The 20,135-nt window shown below is 37.9% G+C and overlaps 1 protein-coding gene across 3 annotated transcripts; it reads left to right on the top strand.

Annotated features, from left to right (window-relative positions):
- On the top strand, positions 1-20,135 carry IMPACT (impact RWD domain protein). 3 transcript variants are annotated; one of them, XM_080380593.1, is made up of 11 exons: positions 1-2,184; positions 2,843-2,971; positions 3,738-3,790; positions 4,778-4,840; positions 7,877-7,962; positions 9,699-9,827; positions 10,113-10,210; positions 13,881-13,954; positions 15,470-15,560; positions 18,116-18,250; positions 19,934-20,135. In XM_080380593.1, the coding sequence occupies exons 1-11, from the start codon at positions 1,435-1,437 to the stop codon at positions 20,000-20,002; spliced, it is 1,677 nt and encodes a 558-aa protein (XP_080236719.1). In that variant the 5' UTR covers positions 1-1,434; the 3' UTR covers positions 20,003-20,135. The 3 variants fall into 3 exon arrangements, with proteins under 3 accessions (XP_080236719.1, XP_080236721.1, XP_080236720.1); XM_080380594.1 differs by having other exon boundaries at positions 2-2,184; positions 10,116-10,210; XM_080380595.1 differs by lacking the exon at positions 19,934-20,135 and having other exon boundaries at positions 15,470-15,556; positions 18,116-18,251.

The following is a 20,135-nucleotide window of genomic DNA, read 5'->3' as shown; positions in this document are numbered from 1 at the left end:
TTAGTTTTAGTAACCATTTTAAATATCAAAGTTCATGTACTGCTGTGCAGAGTATCAGTTTGGGAGATGCTCACCATAAAGGACAGCGAGGTTCAGTTATGTACTAAAAGACCTCAAATATTTCAGTAAACTCTACAGTCAAAACTAGCAACTTACAAAGTGCAAGCACGATATAGGGATTGCTATCAGAAAGTTAAAATATGTCTTGCAGTTCTCTCTTTAAATGTATAAGGCAATTTAGTATTAGAACTAACAGATGCAGCACAATCTATTTTAGGTCCTTGTAGATTAAAACTTTGTTATGTTTTGATCAGAAAGAAAGCATGTGTTCAAAAAAGCCCTCTCTCTCTCTCTCTCTCTCTTAAATTTAAGTGGAATATGTCGCTTCGCCTTTAAAATGTGCATTATTGTCATGTTCTGGGACTGGGTATATTCTTTTTATTATTGTTTCTAAAATAATTAACTGAACTCTGTCCATGACACTGAAGACAAAGAAGCCTCACTGATCCTGGAAAAAATTACCTTTCCAATTATCACATATAGGACAACCTTTAGTATTTATTATCTCACAACTGGAGAGTTATGTATTTAGCTGAATTGGTACTCAAACAAGATCAGGATAGAGCTTTATTTTATTTTTTCAATTACAACATGGCACTGTTGGCAAATGCTTATCTTGGTAATCACTCTAACTCTCAAATAATTTCAGCATAACTGCTGTGTAACCAGTTGTTCATCCTGAATATATGCAGCTGATAATACAGTGTTGGGTTTGTCTATGCTCAGTTGCATCTTGGGGTGTTTTTGTTACCGTTTTTTGGTTTTAGAACGTTGTGTACTGTTTGTCACATTCTGAACTCTAATCCTGTTATCCAGAGCAGGTGCAAATTCTCCCAGCTTTTGAGAAAGGGGAAAACAAAAATTACCTTGAATTCTTCACAACTCTGTCAGTATAGAAACACATTGGAAGAAAACATATGAACTACAAACTGCAAAAAAGGTGGTACTCGTACTTTGCACTCAAGCAAAGAGATCTTTCTTGATCAGTGCTGTTCTCTAAAAGAAATGCATAAAACTTGCCAATATTAAGTAAATGAACTGCATTTCCGTAACTGTAATGAAAACTGCTTGAACACCCATGATTTGTTTTCAGTCCTTTTTAATAAGAAATTATATAGTTATAAGAATGCCAATTGTTCATTTTGAGTGACATAAATGCAAGGTAAAAATGACTCTATTTGTAAAATCATCACTGAAGTATAACCGCTTACACATTTTAAAAGTAGAATGTAATTAATAAAGCAAAAAAATGTAACGAGTAAATAAAAACCTCGATTCTGCAGCAATGCATGACAGAAGTAGATTTTGTAACAATTTATTAATGCTACATCTTGAGCAAGTTATATAGGCTACTTACTGACAGGAGTAGGAGAAATGTTGAATTTCCTTTACTTGGGACAGCAATTAAACCTAACCTGGGAACAAATTTATCACTCGAGATCACGCGTTCTTTCAGAAACACACAAGAATGGTTCAGGGGAGCTGCACGGCAGGCAATGGGGACAAAGGCACAGAAGGAGGAACTACCCCGCTTGTCCCTCAGGAACACGGGCCACGGGAAGGGAAAGCCGCGGGTGCCGAGGCAGTCCCGAGAGAACCGGAGCCGAGGGGCTGGGCAGGGAGGCTGCAGGAGGCCCTCACACAGAAGTAGCTGATGCACGGACAGGCTTCGCCACTTCGCCTCGGTCCGGGAGGTGCCAGCCGGGGCCTGCCCAAGCAGGAGCCGCGGCCCTGCCCCGAGGCTGGGCCACCACTGCCCGGCTGTCCCGGCAACACTCTGCGAGCGCCTCTGAGCAGCCGCCTCTGCCTTTCCGACCCGCTCGCCAGGTGGGCTCCGGGACGCAACAGCGATCGCACGGGCACACCGACCAAAGAGGGCCCGGACAAGCCCCGCGGCGCCGCAGACGGACACCCACCCGTGCGCCGACACCCGCCGACCGGCAGCGCTGCGGCTGGCCCGCCGGGGCACCGTGCTGGCGCGGGCACCGGCCGCAGCGTCCCCGACACCGCTGCGCAACTCCCCCCGGGCGCATGCGCACACGGCCTGCGCCGGCGCCGCCTGCCCTGCCCCTCCTCCCTCAGGTGCCCATGGCGGCGGGCGACGCGGAAGTGGCCCAGCAACAAGTGAGCGGCGGCGGGGTGCGGGGGGCTGCGGGCAGCGGCGTGTGTGCGCTCGGGCTGGCACGGTCCTGCCGGGCCGGGGGTCCCTCGGGCGGGCAGTGCGAGAGCCGCGTCGCCGGCGGTGACTGTGGCTTCTGGTGAGCGCCGGCCTGGCGAGGGGCGTGGGCAGCTTGGCTTTGTTCAGGCACCAGCGGGTGACTGCGTATGGGCGCTGGCGCCCCATTCTAGGTGTTCCGTTTCTAGGCGGAAGATGGCCCTCCGGTTTTTGTGGGGCTCTGTTGGGTGGCTTCACTCGGTTTTACCCCGTAAGCGCTCGCACTCGGGGTGTTTCCCCTGCGGAGGGGCTGGGCCACCCCGGAGCGGCGCTGGGCTGCGGGGGGTGTTCTGGCAGCTCCGCCACCCTTTGCTCACCTTGTCGCTGCTGAGAGTTACGGGATTAGCCGTGGAAATGCAAAAGCTGGTGTGTGCGTGGAAGAGCTGAGCAAAGGTCACTTGTGCTGCGAATCGGGACTGGATCCCCAATATTTGTGGCCTTCCAGTGCAGTGAATCTTGTCGCGCCTGTAAATAAGCTGTAACAGAGAGAGCCTTAAAACTGTGATCGGCACACAAGGTTGTGGCCTTTGGCAGGGTTTATTTACTTTTCCTTAATGCTTTTTACAGATTGATGAAATTGAAGCTCTTTCATCCATATATGGTGAAGACTGGTGTGTTGTTGATGCAGATGAAAAAATCTATTGCATTAAGATAAATGACTGTCTGGATCAACCAAAATGGACCATCTGTTTGCAGGTATGGTGATGTTAAGGAGTTTGGCACACAATTTGAAGTTGAACTGATTCAGGCAAAATCTTGTGCCTGCATGAAACCCTTTTAAATAGGATTTGTTATCTGCTCATGTGGATTAAGGAGCTTTTCGACTGGAAACTGGCATAGACTTTCCAGTGATTATTCCTGTAACTCATCAATGTGCTTGTGATATTTTCAGTAGTTACATATCCTAATTCCACAACTGACAAAAACTCATTTCAGTGTTTTTCTTCAAAGGCTAATTTCTGACATATTTTTTTACATTGACTTTGTGCAGGACACCTCAGTGAATCTGCTGCAATTGCTTCAAATTTACTTTTATGGGAAGTGTGGATATGAAATGAAATTCAGATCAACTTAATTGAGTAACTAGCTACTTTGTGTTTACAGAACTGAAAACAGCATTTGCTTTGTGGAAAAAACACTGAAGTGTCTTACTTATGGATGTGCAGTGCCACTTAAATCAGTCCAGTAACCATGTATGCAGCTTCTTTCAAATTTCTTTTGCACTTTAATTTGCATGACACTTCATCTGCAAAAACTGCACCATGAAATATAATATTTGTATGCATTACCATTGTTGGAATCTGCAATACAGATACTCGGGTTTTCTTGACATACTGTAACAACATACCGAACTATTTTCTTCATTTGTGACACTAATAGTAGTCCTAGTGCTGGGCGTCAGAGTCTATCAGTAAAGCTGATAGGAGTAGTCTAGTGAATACTTACCCTGAATTTCTTTCAGGTGATTTTGCCACCAGGATATCCAACTGCAGAGCCACCTATTTATCAACTAAAGTAAGTGAAGTTTTCTTTCAAACATATGTATTTTTTTTCTGTATTACCTCTGTTAGCTGTTTATGGTATAAGTTGAAGTTCAGATAAGATGACTCCTTGAGTTAAAACATACCAGGGATGGGGGATGTTTCCAGCAAGAATATTCTGCTCTTTTTCCTGAGTTAGCCTCATGGAGCTCCCTGTGACAGTTTGCTCTCTTCCCTCAACTCTATTTCTTGCAGCATTATTTTGTGGCAAGGCAGCAGTTAGGCTGTGGAAGGTATGGTGGCTGCTGCCTGTTGTGTTGGACCATGATGTCTCAGTGCTTCCTTGGGTGTACGCCTCTTGTCTGGATCTTTGTTTCAGATTGTAAGGCATGCTTTTCATTTGAGTACTGACTCTTGTTGGGATGGAGCCTGGCATGTGCCATCTTCCTATTTTCCTTCCCTGCTCTCCCCTTATTGCCTAAAATGTAAACGAGATGGGAATGGAGACATGTAAGCTAGGTCCCTGATTTGGATGATGGAGGGACCTGCAGGGCATGACACACAGCGTTATCTACTTTTTGGTCAGCAGTATTGACAAGGCAGTGCAAAAGAGTGCTGGTAAACTTGAGGCAAAGTTTATAGTTTAACGTGAGACCAAGAGGGTACAGGTACAGAACTGAAGGGTCATTCTAAATATAATAGATACTATGGTGCTGAAGGAGTTGGAAAGGTAAACTAATAATACATAAGATGGCCCTGAAGTGACAATGGCCTACCATGAAAAATGATTCCAGCTTTTTTGCCTGAGATAGGAAAAGGCAGCCCAAGTTAGGAGTCTTGAAGGAGAACTGGGTGATCATGCTTTTACCAAGATATTTACAACTGGAATCTTGTTAAATGAGAATGATTGACAATATTATATTTTTAAGGTGCTTGTCACATTTCTTTTAAAATGTATGTTTGTTGAGATGTTGGAATCAGCATATGGGCACAATTTTCATTGTATTTCTTTTCATTCTAGTGCCCCTTGGCTTCGGAGAGAAGATTATATGGAACTAGCAAATAGCTTGGAAGAAATATATGTGTAAGTTAGACATTTGTGAAATACAGTAAAAGGAGACAATGCATTTTCAGTTTCTTGCCTTTCTCAGTGTATGCTTTTGAAGTACCTGCATGAAATAGCAAGTTTCTTTTATAAAGCTAACAGTTAAAGGTGCCATTTGTTTAGGAAGCATTTTGCAAGAATGAATCGTGTTAAACTGACAAATTTGATTTATGTTGTTTAGACCTGGTGTTCTGTAAGGATAGAAGCTTCATTTTGACTCCTAATAGAATAGACTCCCTTTAGAATCTATGAGATTGCTTATGAATTGGTGCTATGAAGTATGAGATTTCTGCATCTGTTCTACATTTAAATGTTAAATGGTGGGATGTGGAAACATTCAATCATGTCTTAGAGTGCATAAGTGGCAAAACAGTTTTTCTTAAAAGATAGCTAAGGGATAAGTAGGTTTTAAAACAAATTAAACATATGTAGAATCTATTAACTAGAAACTAACATAGCGGACTGTTTACTGTCACAGAGTGCATTTAACAACAATGCATAATGAATGCAGGAGAATAAAGGGAACATTTAGAAATACTCAAATTATGCGTTTCTGAATTGGTGTGAAATTGGGGTAGTAAATGTAGTAATTTTATATGGTTTACTTAATTCTTCAAGATCCCAAAGAGAATATAAATGAAATGAAATGAAAATACGTCATAAGGAAGCACAGTCATGCCCAAAGTACTAAAATCTGAACATCTCGCACAAGAGATGTTTTTTAATGCCATAAAATAAGGAAGAGAGCACTTAGCTTGCATGCGAGTTTTTTGTCTAATTACTCAGTTAGTTACTTTGATTAACTTGGGTTTCTTATCTAATTAAGCAACATGTAATTTAAGCAAGTAAAACTGAATTTGAAGTGTTTAAAAATGCACAAGGATTGTAAGTGAAAAGTTCTATGGGGTCCTATTAACTACCGTTGTTCAGTGGAACTAAAAGGGCAGAGATTGTCCTTATCTCTGTCCAGATTCATAGGATTTGCTGGACTTTCTACCAGAGGTAGAGCTGCTGTAGGTGGTTCTTCAAATGTCCTGAGCATCTTGCACAAGTTGCCACATGAGGACTGTGAGATGGAATAGCATGGTTGTGAAGCAATTTTCTTTTCTTTTCTTTTCTTTCCCCCTGCAGTCTTGTAGGCTGTTAAATTGTGCTAGTTATACGAGTCCCTTGCAGCTCCATTCTGTCTGTATCAGTTGCTGTTCAGAGCCCTCACTGGTCTGCTGTCATCTTCGTTTGTTCAGCAGGAAATGAACACATTTGTACTTTATGTCTATATGTACGTGTATGTCATTTTAGACTTTAAAAACCTGGAGTAGTCACTGATATGCACAGTGTTTGTAAAAGCCTTTTATCTATGCAGTGTCTAAATAGTTATCAAATAAACAAAGGTACTTTGCATCATTTACATTGTGTGTTTCACTAGGTTTCTAGTCCCTAGTGATCTAAATTATGTAGTTCTGCAATGTAAAACAGTATGAACTACACTGTCAATCACTAAATTCTTAAGGAGGTGGAAAAACTGGATAATTACAGATCACAAGTCTGTTGTGGGAGACCCAAAACTCTTAAAAACGTAGCAAATGTTTGGTTTGTTTTTTGTTGTTTCTTTTTTTTCCCGGATATTCTTCTGGTAAGACTTTTATTCAATAGAAAGCTTTGTTTCATGACATAGACAAAAATGACAAGAAAAACAGCAACATAGAAAGGTAACCTTTCAACACTGAGTGTAATTTGCGAATAGGCAGAAACTGAAATTGGGTGATAGCTGAAGAAATTACTATTTACTTACGCAAAACAGGGCAATCTTATTAATTGTCTTATCTCTCTCATTCCATCATTAAAACAAATATAGTTCTTCATGTATTGAAGTAGTGCTTCTGTATGATAAGAAGCAACATGAAATCAGGATGTTGAATTGTTCTGGATTCTGTCCAGATTTTGAAGAGAGAGCTACAAGGTTATAAATTCCTTATTTTTGCTTGAATATTTTTCTTAACATATCTATATTTAGATGGATTTCTGATTGTATTCAGCAGTAGTGCTGTATACATTAAGCAAAGTAAGCGTTTTAAAATGTAATTTTGTCACTTATATGTGCTTACATGGTGCCCCAGATGGTGGCAGTAAGAACAAAACTAATGAGAAACCGTGAGTTACATACAACCCTAAGTTTTTGAGGCATATTAAAATATAATTGCAAAGACAAATTTTTAGGACACCATTTCAAATATATTTTGTTTGGGTCGTGCTGCACGTTAAGGCAGCATTTCTTAACTCTGAGTGTGTGCATTAAAAATGTATTCATCCCATCCTCCCCCAGTACTTTAATACACAGCTGTGCCCCCCGACTGAGGACTCCTAAACCTAAATCCTTACCTCTCTGTCCTATAGGACTGCTTGTTACCCAGACTCTAGCATATCAGTCCAATGCTTCACTGTGTCTACTGCCACTCACTATCACAGTCCACCGACATCAGCCTCTGCTGTGCGTACACTGGCTGCTTGAGGGGGAAGAGAAGTGGGGTTGTTCCAAGGAAGAGCCCACTCCCAAACGGGAAGGGAAAGAGCCCTCAGCCACAGAGCATCTGAAGGAGCTCACCACTGGCAGTACGTTTTGAGGAGAAAACTGATCTGAAACAAGCTCTAAGGCTAAACATCCTAGCTTCGTATTCTTTTGAAAATACTGAAGACTGGCCAGCTTCCTTTTCTCACGGTTGCTTTCCCTTTCCTTAGTGGTCAGAAAGCTTCTGGCTGTTCTCCAGCAGTAGTGCTTTTAATGTTGTTTTTTTTAAAAAAGCCACTCACAGAAAAAATCTATAATGATGCTGATATCATGTGTTTCACCCAGTGAACTACTGAGACAGAACTCTTCACAAGCCCATCTAAGCTCTTTGTGTCACTAGATTATAATGGTCTGTTTCTGTGTGTCTGAAATCTGGATGTTATATGGTGTACTTTTCAAGTGAAATCCACAAAAATTATTCTCTGTTCACTGTGAGTTTTAACTTCCAGACAGAACCTTGGCGAAAGTATACTTTATTTATGGGTGGAGAAGATACGAGAAGTTCTGATAGAAAAGGCACGGTCATCAGATCAAGGTACTTCAGAAAATACACAGGTTTTCCAGTTTAGTTCTTGTTCAACTGTGAAGTAAAATTTCATTACAAGTTAAAACTTTATGCCCGGTTTTGTATTGGATCTAAATAACAGAAAACAACAGTCTTCAGCATCATGGCTCATTGTTTTACCGTGATAGCTGCCTTTTTTGAAAAGCAGTAGGGGAAGAAAAGGAGGTGGGTGGGTGGCCTCAGTGAACTGGAACAAGGTCCTCCGTTCTCTCAGGAATTAAATTACTTGTGTGAAAGCAAGAGTGCTGCACACAGGTACATTATTCATTGTCCTCAGTTCTGCAAAGGGATTATTCAATAATCAAAATATAATCAAAGTAAGTATTGATAAGGGATATCAATACTTAATTTCTGGTGTTAAGTGCACTCTTGGGGGATTGCAATTAGCCTCAAAAGAAGATAAACTTTGGTGGAATATGCAGACAAATAACCAAGTATTCTATCTTAGTTGCATTTTACTATATTGGGATGAGAAGTACATCATCACTAGAGTTGCAGTCATTATTCTGCCCTTACTTTTACAGTGACAGAGTTTGTGTAAACTCACAGTTTGTCTTTCAGAAAGTGGTGGAGTTTTCTTGGTGGTTTTTGTTTGTACATTACAAAGCTAAACTGCTATGAGGTGCATGAGTGACATGCATGCATGCACTTGTGGCAAAAGGAAGAAGAAGTATTTTTCTGTGTTACGGATGTTAGTTTAGTCCTATGAGGAATAAAAGACTGCAGAGGTAAAAAACCAGATGTATTCAGTGCTGCTTCATAAGGTCTAGTTTTAGTCTTTCAATAAACGGTGCATTTTGTTGCTACATCACAGACATTTAAAAACTCATTTTTCATTGATGTGACTAAGGGAGTGGATACTGAGAAGTGCAAATTTTACTGACAATATTGGAAGTTTGTTAGGTATTTTGACTTCAGCTTGTGGCTTCTATTTAACGCATGTAATGATTTTTCTAGGCCTTTTGAACATGCTGTATCTCCCCTCTGCTTTTTCATAGAATGTACCTATGTTCTAAGAACTGCATTGTCACTGCATCATAGGCCCTCTAAATAGGAAACTACTTTGTGATATATTAACTTGTCTGTATGGTAGATTCCCTCTAAATCCAGTTGCCAGAGCACTGACTGTGTGCGATATTTACTCTTTTCCTGTTGACTATTACTTTTTGTGTGTCCTACGAATGAAGTAAAATAGGATTTTGGGAATCCTGGAGTGCTGGAAACTTGTCCAGAGAGATGTTTGAAATATAAAGATTTTATAGCTTCATGAAATAGCATTGAACAACAGGTCTACATTTTTCCCCAAATGACCAATAAAAGACTGGAGTTCTTGTGAAATATCAGATTATTTTGGACTCTAAATTCAGACTAAATTAATGGTAGCACTGTAAAAGCTTAATGGAAATTAAAAACATTATTGTTCTTTTCTTTTTAGAAATACTGTTAATTAGTATTGAAACAGAAGATACTGTGCAAGGATCCTTGCATGAGTATTGTATTCTAAACTCTGAGGAAGATTATAGCTAATACTGGACTAAGAATTTCTGGGTTTTGTTATAATTAATGTTACCATTCTGCATTTCATAATTTTTAACAGTAAATTGATTTGAACTGAAAAGCCAGAGATTTTTGAGAAAAAGAATTTAAAAATTTGTCTGGTCTCAAAAAAGATAATGTAAGACATTCTACTACTTGTATCTTAATAGATCCAGATATTAAGAAAACCAGTGAAGAAGTTGATGAAGATGATGGAGATGATTTTCTCTTAGACTATCAGCCCATTCAGGAAGAACAAATTAAAATGTTAAATTACATTACATCTGAAAATCAAGAAGGTAAAAAATATGTCCTTGTTAATTCTGAGGAAATAACTTGGAAGGGAGAGGACGTAAGATGCTGGTTTTCTGCTCAGCTTTTGAGTAAAATTAGTAACATTAAAGTTATAATAAAGATTAATAACAGTCATAAAAAAACCCAGCATATTTTTGGTGGTTCTGTATGTCATCTTATGTATGTTAACAAATCCATTTTTTGAAGTTGAGACATGCTTTACTTACGTAGCCATATGCAGTGTTTCAGTACCTTTAAAAGAAAACAAACTCTTCCTTGTTTGTGATCAGTAGATGAAGAACTGCCATCCATACATCATGGAAACCCAATTACAGATCGAAGGAGTACTTTCCAGGCACATCTGGCTCCTGTGGTAACACTCAAACAAGTTAGTAGAAATCAAATCTGCTCTTTTTGTCTGTACTTTGATCTTGAAAAAGTATTACTGAAAAGCCAAATATGTCTGTCTGTCTTTGCTAATATTGTCTGAGTAGTCATCAGTTTCTCACTTTCACGATCAGCTAAATAGCTCTAAAGATCATCTCTGCAGTGCTTCCTGCTATTCTTTACCATTATGTGCATTAGATGTAAGAGAATAATAAAACTGAAATTTGACTTTTGGATGTTGGCAAGTTTTATCATAAGATATTTGGAAGCTGCTGAGTCTACCATGTGTTACTTAGAAAATGAATTAAAATGAGTTTATAGATGTTTTCTTTCCTTCAGAAAGGAATTCTATTGAAAAATACACTTGGATAATGGATAAGTAAATCTTTATCAAAACCTAAGTTAGAGGGGTGAGCATGCTTCTAGAGGTGTATTTGCCTATAGCTAGAAAAAATCTTAGCGCTAGTTTCTCTTGCTGATCCTTGGTGTGTGTAGACCTAGGCAGAGTGCTAGAAAAGGGCAGATACATTTTGTTTCCCATCACACTTCCCCTCTTTCAGCAGTTTAACACAAGGTAACAAAAGTATCCTTGTGTTTTTATTACTGATTTTTCTTTTTTCTATCCTTTGAGGAATTTGTCCCATTGCTTCTTGCACCGGAAATAACTTTTAGAATTCACAGCATTGTATGAAAACATGCCTTCCAGTGTTTGCTGTGAATCAGTTGCTCATAACTGTTTGTTGCACCTCTCCACTTTCTCTGTGCAGCTAGATTTTTCTAGACATCTGTCATATTTTATAGACCCTAGTTTTCTGTTTTCCAGGCTAAAAACCTCCAGTCTGTTTTGGTACATGTAATGTATGCTGTAACCTTTTTGAAATGCAGATCAGAACTGTACACAACAGTGAAGATACAATCACTCCAAGGATTTATAGTGGTGTGAAGAGTTCTTCTGTTTTCCATATTCTTTTCCTAGTAATATCTTTCAACTTACTTTTTTGACCTTTACTGAGCACTGAGTTGGTGTTTTAGTAGTAATGTCTGCTGTAACAGCAAGGTCTATTTTTGCAAATGCCAATAGCTGGTTTGGAATTACTTTGTACATCACTTTGCATCTATTAATATCAGTCTCCTTTGATCCGTTTAGTGGGGAAACTACTGAACAACTCATGTTTTCTTGTAATTAACTGAGAGTTGAACCTTGAAAGGATTTTCTTGTTGCAGCACAAACTGGTAGGCTGCAACAAGGCTTTACCATTGGTCAGATTCTACTGTTTGTGCTGTATCTTCTTCCTCCAGAGGTCACACCACTCCTACTCCACCTCACCCCCTCTCCCACACTCCTCAGGGCTATTTAACCACTTAGCAGAATGAGATACACCTGCACATCATCCATGTCAATCAACCCACTGCCGCTGCGGCAAGGCCACAGCTGCATGTTATCAATGCTAATCAACCCACTACCTTAATCCCTCTACAATTTTCTTCTTTTTATCTAATTCTAGCTTTTATTTTAAGAATTTTTGGTAAGGGATTTTGTCAAATGCTTTTTGAAATTCCAGGTAAGCTAGATCTACTACATGCTCGGTAGAATGTTGGCAGATTGACAGGGTTTTGAGGCATATTTCTATATAAAAAAGCTGTAACATTTTAAGTTGTCCATAGGTTTTGGGGTTTTGCTTCCTCATTAGTTTGCCTAGTATGGACATAAGACTTTCGTCTTTAGTTCCCTGCATCCTTTCTGAAGTACCTTTGAGGTTTTGGTATTGCATCAGTCATCTTCTGCTGCAGAAACAGTTTTAACTGGTAGGTTAGATACCTTAGCTATAGTTCAACAGGTTCATACTCACTCATTCCAGTGAAAGCTAGCTTCTTTATCAGCTGAAGAGATTAGTATATGCCCATAATACTTCATTTGCATAATCTATATGCTGCAATGATATTCATTGATATTTTAGGACAGTACACAGATTGCTGTGTAAATTCCTTTATTGAGTATTTTTAATAGTGGAGCTTAACTTCCAGTATAGTTTTGAATAATGGTAGCCAGAGTGGTGCTGTAATTACTTAACAGAATATGTTACTATAAACCTTATGGGGCAAAGAAAGTGATTGTCATATTTCAGGTAGCAGGCTGTATTTGGTACCATTGCTTTTTCTTGTCTGAATTTGTCTTATTCTGACATTTAAAATGTCTGTGAGTCTTGGAATTGACATTGATTTAGTAAGGTAGCACTGAAAACTGATCTGTTTAAGCATCTTCTGTCTTTTATAAGGAGGTGTTTCACTGACATGTAGAGAATTATATCCCTTAATTCCCTAAGGCAGGAATAATAGAGAGGGGAACAGGAGAAATAAAGGCTCAGGAGCTACAACAGGAAAAAAGATAAACTGTTGTTTAGCTATAAGATGTGTGTCTTGGAGGTTCATTGATAATACAGATACATAATGAATTTTTAAGGTATGTTTTTAGGAGCCTGGTAGCAGACAGATAAGTAATGTCAAAGGTGATGATTATTTCATATGCCTTGTACCCTATGTCCATGTATTGAAATATATTTATGAAAGTGAATTAAGTAATATAAGTTGTCTTTCTTCAGTGTTCCCCTTTGGGGGGGGGGGGAAAGGAGAAAGCATGTCTGAAGCAATGTTCTCCATTAATAAAAGGAGTTTTTTCATTGGGGTATCTTATATTTGAGGTGATTTTTATAAGCTGAATTTCTTCCAGAAAAATTGGAATTAGCATAGTATAGCTAAGATGGATATTAAATATGTATATTGATTACTCCCCAGAGACGTTTTTCTTTGGAGTGGAAGGCAATTTACTTGCCAAGCATGTTTTCCCAAATGTTTCAGTAATGTTTTGCTCAAACTAGTATTAATTTTGTATTATGTACCAAAACAATGTCTTGATCAAAGCTCTCCTTTTGCTAGACCAAATTGGAAAGGATTGAACAATTGCTAGCTTGTTTAATTAGAAATGGAAGATTAACTGATACTGATAAATGTTTTGAACTTGGTGGTACTTAGGAGCAGAGAGATGTCATGGTGGGAATATCTGTTTTCTGGGAAACAGTGACACTTCCGGACCCATAATAGAACTTTTTTTTTTTTAGTATTATTTCTGTGAAATGGAAACTCTGAAAAAAAGTGTGTTTGTGGAAAAAGGAAAAACTCAAAACGTAGTAGAGCTTTCTAAACATCCCATGTTTTTTGTGAAATATGTAAAAGCAGTGTGTTTTTATGTTTTACATGGGAAAATGTATATCAAGTTTTGTTACATTCCAGCTTAATGTTATAGTTCAAAAAAGTAAGCAGATGTAATTGTTACTTAATGCTGATTAAAAATCTCTTCTAGATCTTACTGCCTCCCTTGTTTTGTAAAGTGATTTGACACCTCTACATCTTTAGCAATTACATGAATGTACACAATGCACAAATGCAAGGAACAGCTGTTTTCAGTATCCCAGAAAAATTATTTAAAACTAGCATGAGGGTACAGAGAAGTTGCTTCTTGAGTTATTGCTCTTAAATATTTAATTAATTTTATATCAAAGTGTAAAACTGTTTCATTATAGTATTAAGGTGGTGATGTTTGTTTAGCAGTGATATTGAGATGGTGTGTATGAAATCCCTGTTATAAAACAAAACTTATTTCTGTTTTCTTAAAGGTAAAGAGAGTTCTTGAAAAACTGAATGAGAACAAGAAAATTGCAAGTGCTACCCACAACATATATGCATACAGGTGAGAGATGAACAGTGATTTTTAAAATTTTTTTTTTTCAGTGCTCTTTGAAAAATGAGTGCAGGATGTGAGAAAAGTAAAATTCCTTGCTATTAAATCTTTATAGGAGTAGGTTTCTTATTTGTATGGTGATGGTTTTAGTCTTTATTTTAAACTTGAAGTCAAGAAAGTAGATCATATAGTAGTAAATATGTTAAGATAGTAAAGCAGCATTAGGAATAAAAAAAAAGACTAGAGGTGGATGTGAAATGTGTTGTTATACTTTGTTCTGAGTGTGAGCATGGAAATGCTTCATCATCCTGAACTAAATGTGTTTTCACTTGGGCAAAGTAACTTTTTTACCGGCAACCTTATATTGAGAAATAGCTGAACATTTTTAGTTGATACAAGAGTTGAAACAGAAAGCCTGATGCAGACATCTGACATATGAAGTTTCAGCTGCGAAACTTCAGGGAAGATGAGAAACAGGTAAAAGTGAGTTTTGCAGTGGTCTGTCTCTGGCAACTTTTGTGAACATAGCTTGCATGAAATTAATTGCTCTCGGTCCAGACAGTGATGCAGGTTTTCTGAAGAATGTAAGTGACAGTAAAAGGAGCCTTTTTCATTACTGGAGGAACCAGTTGTCTGAAAAAGCCCGTGTAGATGCTGATCCATTCATATGCATTCTGGCGTGATCCTAATGAAATATGAATGAGACCAAGTGAAAGCTTACTTTACCAAGAAGTCTACCTAAGTAAAAGGTTTCTATAGAGAGGGGGTTTCTGTTATTGCCAATGGTGATCTGGTTTCTTTCACTCGTACTATCTAAATACATTTCCAAAACGCAACAGAAACATAGTTTCATATTTGTCATCTAGTACCAGAAGCCTCTTTGTCACTGTGTCACCTGTGGATTAACCAAGTTTGGAAGTTATGAAATCAATTGGTAACAAACAGTAGACCTTCGAGCATTACTTCTGGAAATTTAGACCTGGGCAGCTGTCCTTTATATCAAACAATATACCCCAAAGTTTCCTGGAGTGCCTTATGAGGAAGAAGATGGCATGGGGAATCTAAAGTTGAACTTCAGTAATAGTTTCATGCTGCTGCTGAAATACAGACCTAAGTAATTATTCATAATATTTTTGTTCGAGTTCTTCCAGTTTGTGGGTGTGTATCATAATTCAAACCTGTATCTGGTAGAGTTGGTTTCAGCTAGGCATAATTATTAGGTGAAAAACCTAAGGATTTTTCTGATTAGGGATTTTGCACTGGTAATGACTCTGGAGTTAAGCTGAAGCAGAATTAGCTAAAGCCCGTGTAAAAGCTTCTCAAAACTTGTTCTGCTGTACAGAATAAGTACTTGTGGTTTACCCTAAGCCTCATCCTGTTTTCATGTAAATGTCCTTAGTGGAGAAGTAGAATTGATACACATGCATATGAAAGATCTCAGACTTCATTAATCATGTCAACATGTCAGTTGATTGACTTTTTTAAAATCTGTTTTGTTTGGGTGGGTTTTTTTCTTTTTTTAAGAATATACTGTGAAGATAAGCAGACATTCTTACAGGATTGTGAAGATGATGGGGAGACAGCAGCAGGTGGACGTCTTCTTCATCTTATGCAGGTTATCAAAACTAATCTTTGACTTCTGGAAGTCTTGAACAGATTTTAAAAATCACTAATATATAAATAAACTTGTAGAAGATTATTTTAGTTATTGCTCTACCTGTAACCAATTAGAGGATTACTTTCTCAAAGGTGAAAGAAAATGCACAAACTGTTGCATTTCCAAGTCTTGGATCATAGGAAAAAATAGTGCTTCATAGGTGCAGTAATAGTTTGAATGGTTTAAAAGATAAGTAAATTTTGATTCCTATGCTTACTGTGTGTTGTAAGGTATATAGAAAATGAAGTCTGGAAGAAGCTGATTGACAGAATGCAACAGCTGACCTTTGCACAGCCTTTCATTTGTTTTCCTCAAATACTTGTAATAAAAAGACACATTTGATCTTGCAGAGTAGAGCTGCAATTGCAAAAGGCAGTGAGAGTGAATGAGTTAATTTTTTTTTTGATCATTTAATATGTTTCTTTGTGCTGTTTCCAGTTGTGGGTCGTACTCGTACTCACATATATCTCATTTTTCAAGTGTTGCAATGATAATCCCGTGGCAAATTTTCTACTAAATGCGAGTTGAGATTGATAAATTTTGATTTGCTGGCATGATGCAAGCCCTAGTAAAACCATAAATAAAATACCATAACTACAGGGGACAGCTGGGTATATCTTATGCAGTGCCTCAGGTCACTTAGCTATATCAGCACACTAATTATTTTTTTTAATTTTCATTTTTAGATTGATGTCCCCTTTACAACAGGGGTTTTCTAAAGGTGCAAATTTCACCTCTAGGAAAACATTAAAATAGTTTATGGGCTGATTTCTGTATGTTCATAGGTCTCGTAGTTTTTCTGTTATAAGCATCTATGACATATAATCTAGGCATGAAAACGAGATGGTTTAATACACTTAATTGTTGCTATAGTTACAGTTTTTCTTTTGCAATAGAAATCTTATCTTGTTTCAGATAAACCTAGCACTTCAGTCAAGATAGCACTTTCCGGTTACAAAACCCCCTGTATTTTAGATTAATTCTTTCGAACGTAGAGTTAAAAAATTTGCCAACTGTCTTTGGCATCCTGTTTACTGTGAACAGTTGCTATACGTAGACTTTATGGCCGATGTGTAAATGTGGAGTAGAAAATGCCTGTCAAAAAACCTGCCCCAATCCTCCTTTCTTTTTACATTATCCTTTTTAATTTTAAAATTCTAAGAATATTTCTGTCTTCACAAACAGTGATAGAATCTTCTAATAGTATTGTTCAAATTAGACAAATATATGTATTTTTCTCCTTAATGGAGTCGATGAATAGTTGTTAACATGCCTCATTGATAGCGAGTTCTTACGTGATTTTTCTCACCTCCACCAAAGCGCCATGATACCTTGCAGACCGCTGTGGTTTTGTTCAGCCTTATGCAAATAAAGCCGTGTTTGCTCTGTCTGGCTCCAAGCTGTCTGTGTGCATTAGTGTAGTTGCTTGTAAGTGAAGACCTTCCACAGAGATTCCTATTACTTCGTTTGAGGGACAGATTCAGAATCGTGGTCACTAACCATGCAAGGCTAATTTGAGCAAAACTGCTAACTAGTGATTGTCACTACACATTTCCATGCAGTAACGTATATCTTATATTTTGACAAGATGTGTGTTTCTTTCTGATTCTTAGTTGGCATTCCCTGTGTTACTAGTGTTTGCTGATGATGGGGGGATCTTGAGGAAAGAATTGCTGTAAGGCGGAATAAATGCCAGTTTTCAAGTCTAGTCAAACCACTTTTAGATTTTGTGAAAAGTAAAGCTGTTGAAGGCCTTCTGTGTTTCTTGCCTTCAATTCCAGTAAAAGAAATCACCACTTCTGTTTAACTCTGTGAGCAACAAAATCAAGTAGAGTCTTAATATACAATTATTTCATGTTACATGAACTCTGTATATGCCTTTTTGAGCTCAGGAAGCAACTGCTTGGTTGTAAGGGACTAGGACTCAAACCTGGAAAATGAAGAGGGTTTTATGTATTATCTGGGTGCCATTGCGAAGTCCTCCTGCACGTTGCAACAGAACTAGCTTATAGCATTTTAGTATCCATGTGTATAATGCCTGTCCCCTGGCTCATCCATCAGCACTTCCAAAAATGTGGATAGACAATCTGCTTAGTGTCAGAGGCTCTCTGGAAATAATAATTCATCATATCAAAGAATTATAAATGTAACTCAATAATTTTCCCTTTAAGTCATGCCTAAAGTTTGTGACACGTCGATGAACAACTGTAGCATGCATGAGATAGCTTTGTGCCCTTTCTGAGGGATATTGAGTCATTTTACTTTGAATTTACCTTTGGGTAGGAGCTTGGAGATGGAAGCTTACCACAACTGCGGACTTGTTATTGTTTGTTACCCTCTGATAATGTATGTGTGACACTTACCTGACTGAGTTCTTAAAAATGTGAGATAATAGACTTTTCTGTTTAAAATTTGTGTCAACAGTAAAACTAGTTCAATGGGAAAAAAAACAACCAACCAAACAACCAACAAACCACTTTTATGTCTTCTTTTCTTTTCTTTTTTTAAAATAGATTCTGAATGTCCACAATGTATTAGTTGTGGTATCCCGCTGGTATGGAGGTATTCTCTTAGGACCAGATCGTTTTAAACATATAAACAATTGTGCAAGAAATGTACTTGTGGAATACAACTATGTACCTTCAGTGGTAAGTTTCTGCCACTTAGGAGGACAGCATTTGTATGTGAATTTGTGTAAATTGCCACTGTTAAGATGAAGCCAGAAGAAAAGTAGTATAACCTGTGGTGTTCTCTGGTTGCTTTGATGCATTGAAAGTATGCATAGGATCAGTGGGAAGACTCCTGGAGAACTTCAAAATAAGTTAGTGACCTGATTTCTCAGTGTGAGGTGTGCAATAGAAGGGTGGCAGCAGTTGGGGACATCGATCCAGAACACAAATTTGAGGGTTGGGGGAGGGTGGGAGGGGGAAATGCCTCTTCCTGTGTGTTCAGAAAGCTGGAAGCTGCTGCTTCTCTTGCTTACCTGTTCTAGTGTGTAGGCAGACTGATCCTGGGAATCACTGTAACTAGAAGGCATTTTAAAAATTGAAAGCTTTGTTAGACCCAAAGAAGTTTTCAGAATTGTAGATGATAGACACCATTTAAAAAGAAAAATGACAACTAGAAGAATTCAAACAAAGTAACACTAACTGTTACAGAAAAGATTACAGGAAAATGTTCCAAGGGAGCTTAGATAACTCGGGTGACAAAAGTTCCAAATGTCTTTAAATGGCATTTTACTTCTTAAGAGACTTAGGTCATTTAATAGTCTAATATTCTTGTTTTAAGACAGTAGGAAATAATTACTAATGAATACTTGAAAAAGTATGCAACTGTCAGTTTTCCTTTTTATATGAAAGTATCAAAGATTGCTGTGGCTGAAGGCTGAGCATTTATTCCTCCTACACTTTTCAGTTACTTGCTTTTTGCATTTTAGAGGCAGTTTATCAATGTTCTCTTATTTGAAAGTGTTGCTCATAAAATGAAACTACCAAGATTTTGAAGCATTTACCGTCACAAAAAAGTTTAGTACCAACAATTACGCTTTTCTTTTTTCCCTTCTATTTTTAACAACTTAATTCAGACTCTATGGTGTATTAACAAAGGTATTTTGTTACCAGTGTTCATCAGAAAAATAACAGATGGAACTGACAGTAAATTCTAGTGCCATAGATGTGGCTCTTAGCAAAAGTATTCTTTTAGCGGAGTTCAGACATCCTGTTAGGGTCAGTTTCCCTCCCATGTGCAACAGGTAGAAGGGAGTAGGTTAAAATGTCCCAGATTCTGGTCGATGTAGTGGCAGATCCCTTTGCCTTTTGGGGGAGTGCTTGGAATGAGTGCCTACTGAAGAAGAGTCTCGTTTTTCAGAATTGGCAGTCAGTAAGCTGACTTCTGCGTAAATGTAAAATGCATTACAATGGTGATCGTTGATCCAGCAAAACCGGCAAAATTTTGTTTTTCCCGGTGTAGGTTTGTTTCACTTAGGGAAGCAGTTTTAATATATTGGTGCGCGGTGTAGTGTAGAAGTATTCCTGTACTGGAAACCTCTTCCTTGAGTGGAAATGGCTTAGATTATTTTTACATTATATGCTTCTGTTGCATAGCTCTCTCTATAATTTTATCGTTGCTGAAGGCAGAAGTTTCTAAATAGCAAGATAAGCAGACAAATTAATGAAACTGGATAAATATAACACAGTTCAAAACTTTCATAAATCTCAGTGAACTATGAACACTGTTCATATTAAAAATAATTCTCGTGGGTGACTTTGAGAGAATACTCACAGTGTGTAAGAATGCTGTTTAAATTTTTAAATGCTTGTTCTTCATTTCAGGAAGAATCATCTAAACAAGCGGGAAAGAGCAAAAAGATAAGGAAGGACAAGAAGAGAACAGAACACTAATTTATTTTTTAAAACTATAAAATATTATTTTCCATGTATTTATACAAAGAAAACTTGGACACTATTGCCTTATCCAATACAACAGACATTTTGTATTCAAAAAGAATTCAATAAAGCTGTAGATGTATTTTAA

This window comes from Falco punctatus (assembly GCF_963210335.1).
Source record: "Falco punctatus genome assembly, chromosome: 3".
NCBI classification, from domain to species: domain Eukaryota; kingdom Metazoa; phylum Chordata; class Aves; order Falconiformes; family Falconidae; genus Falco; species Falco punctatus.
This window is presented reverse-complemented; position numbering and strand designations above follow the sequence as displayed.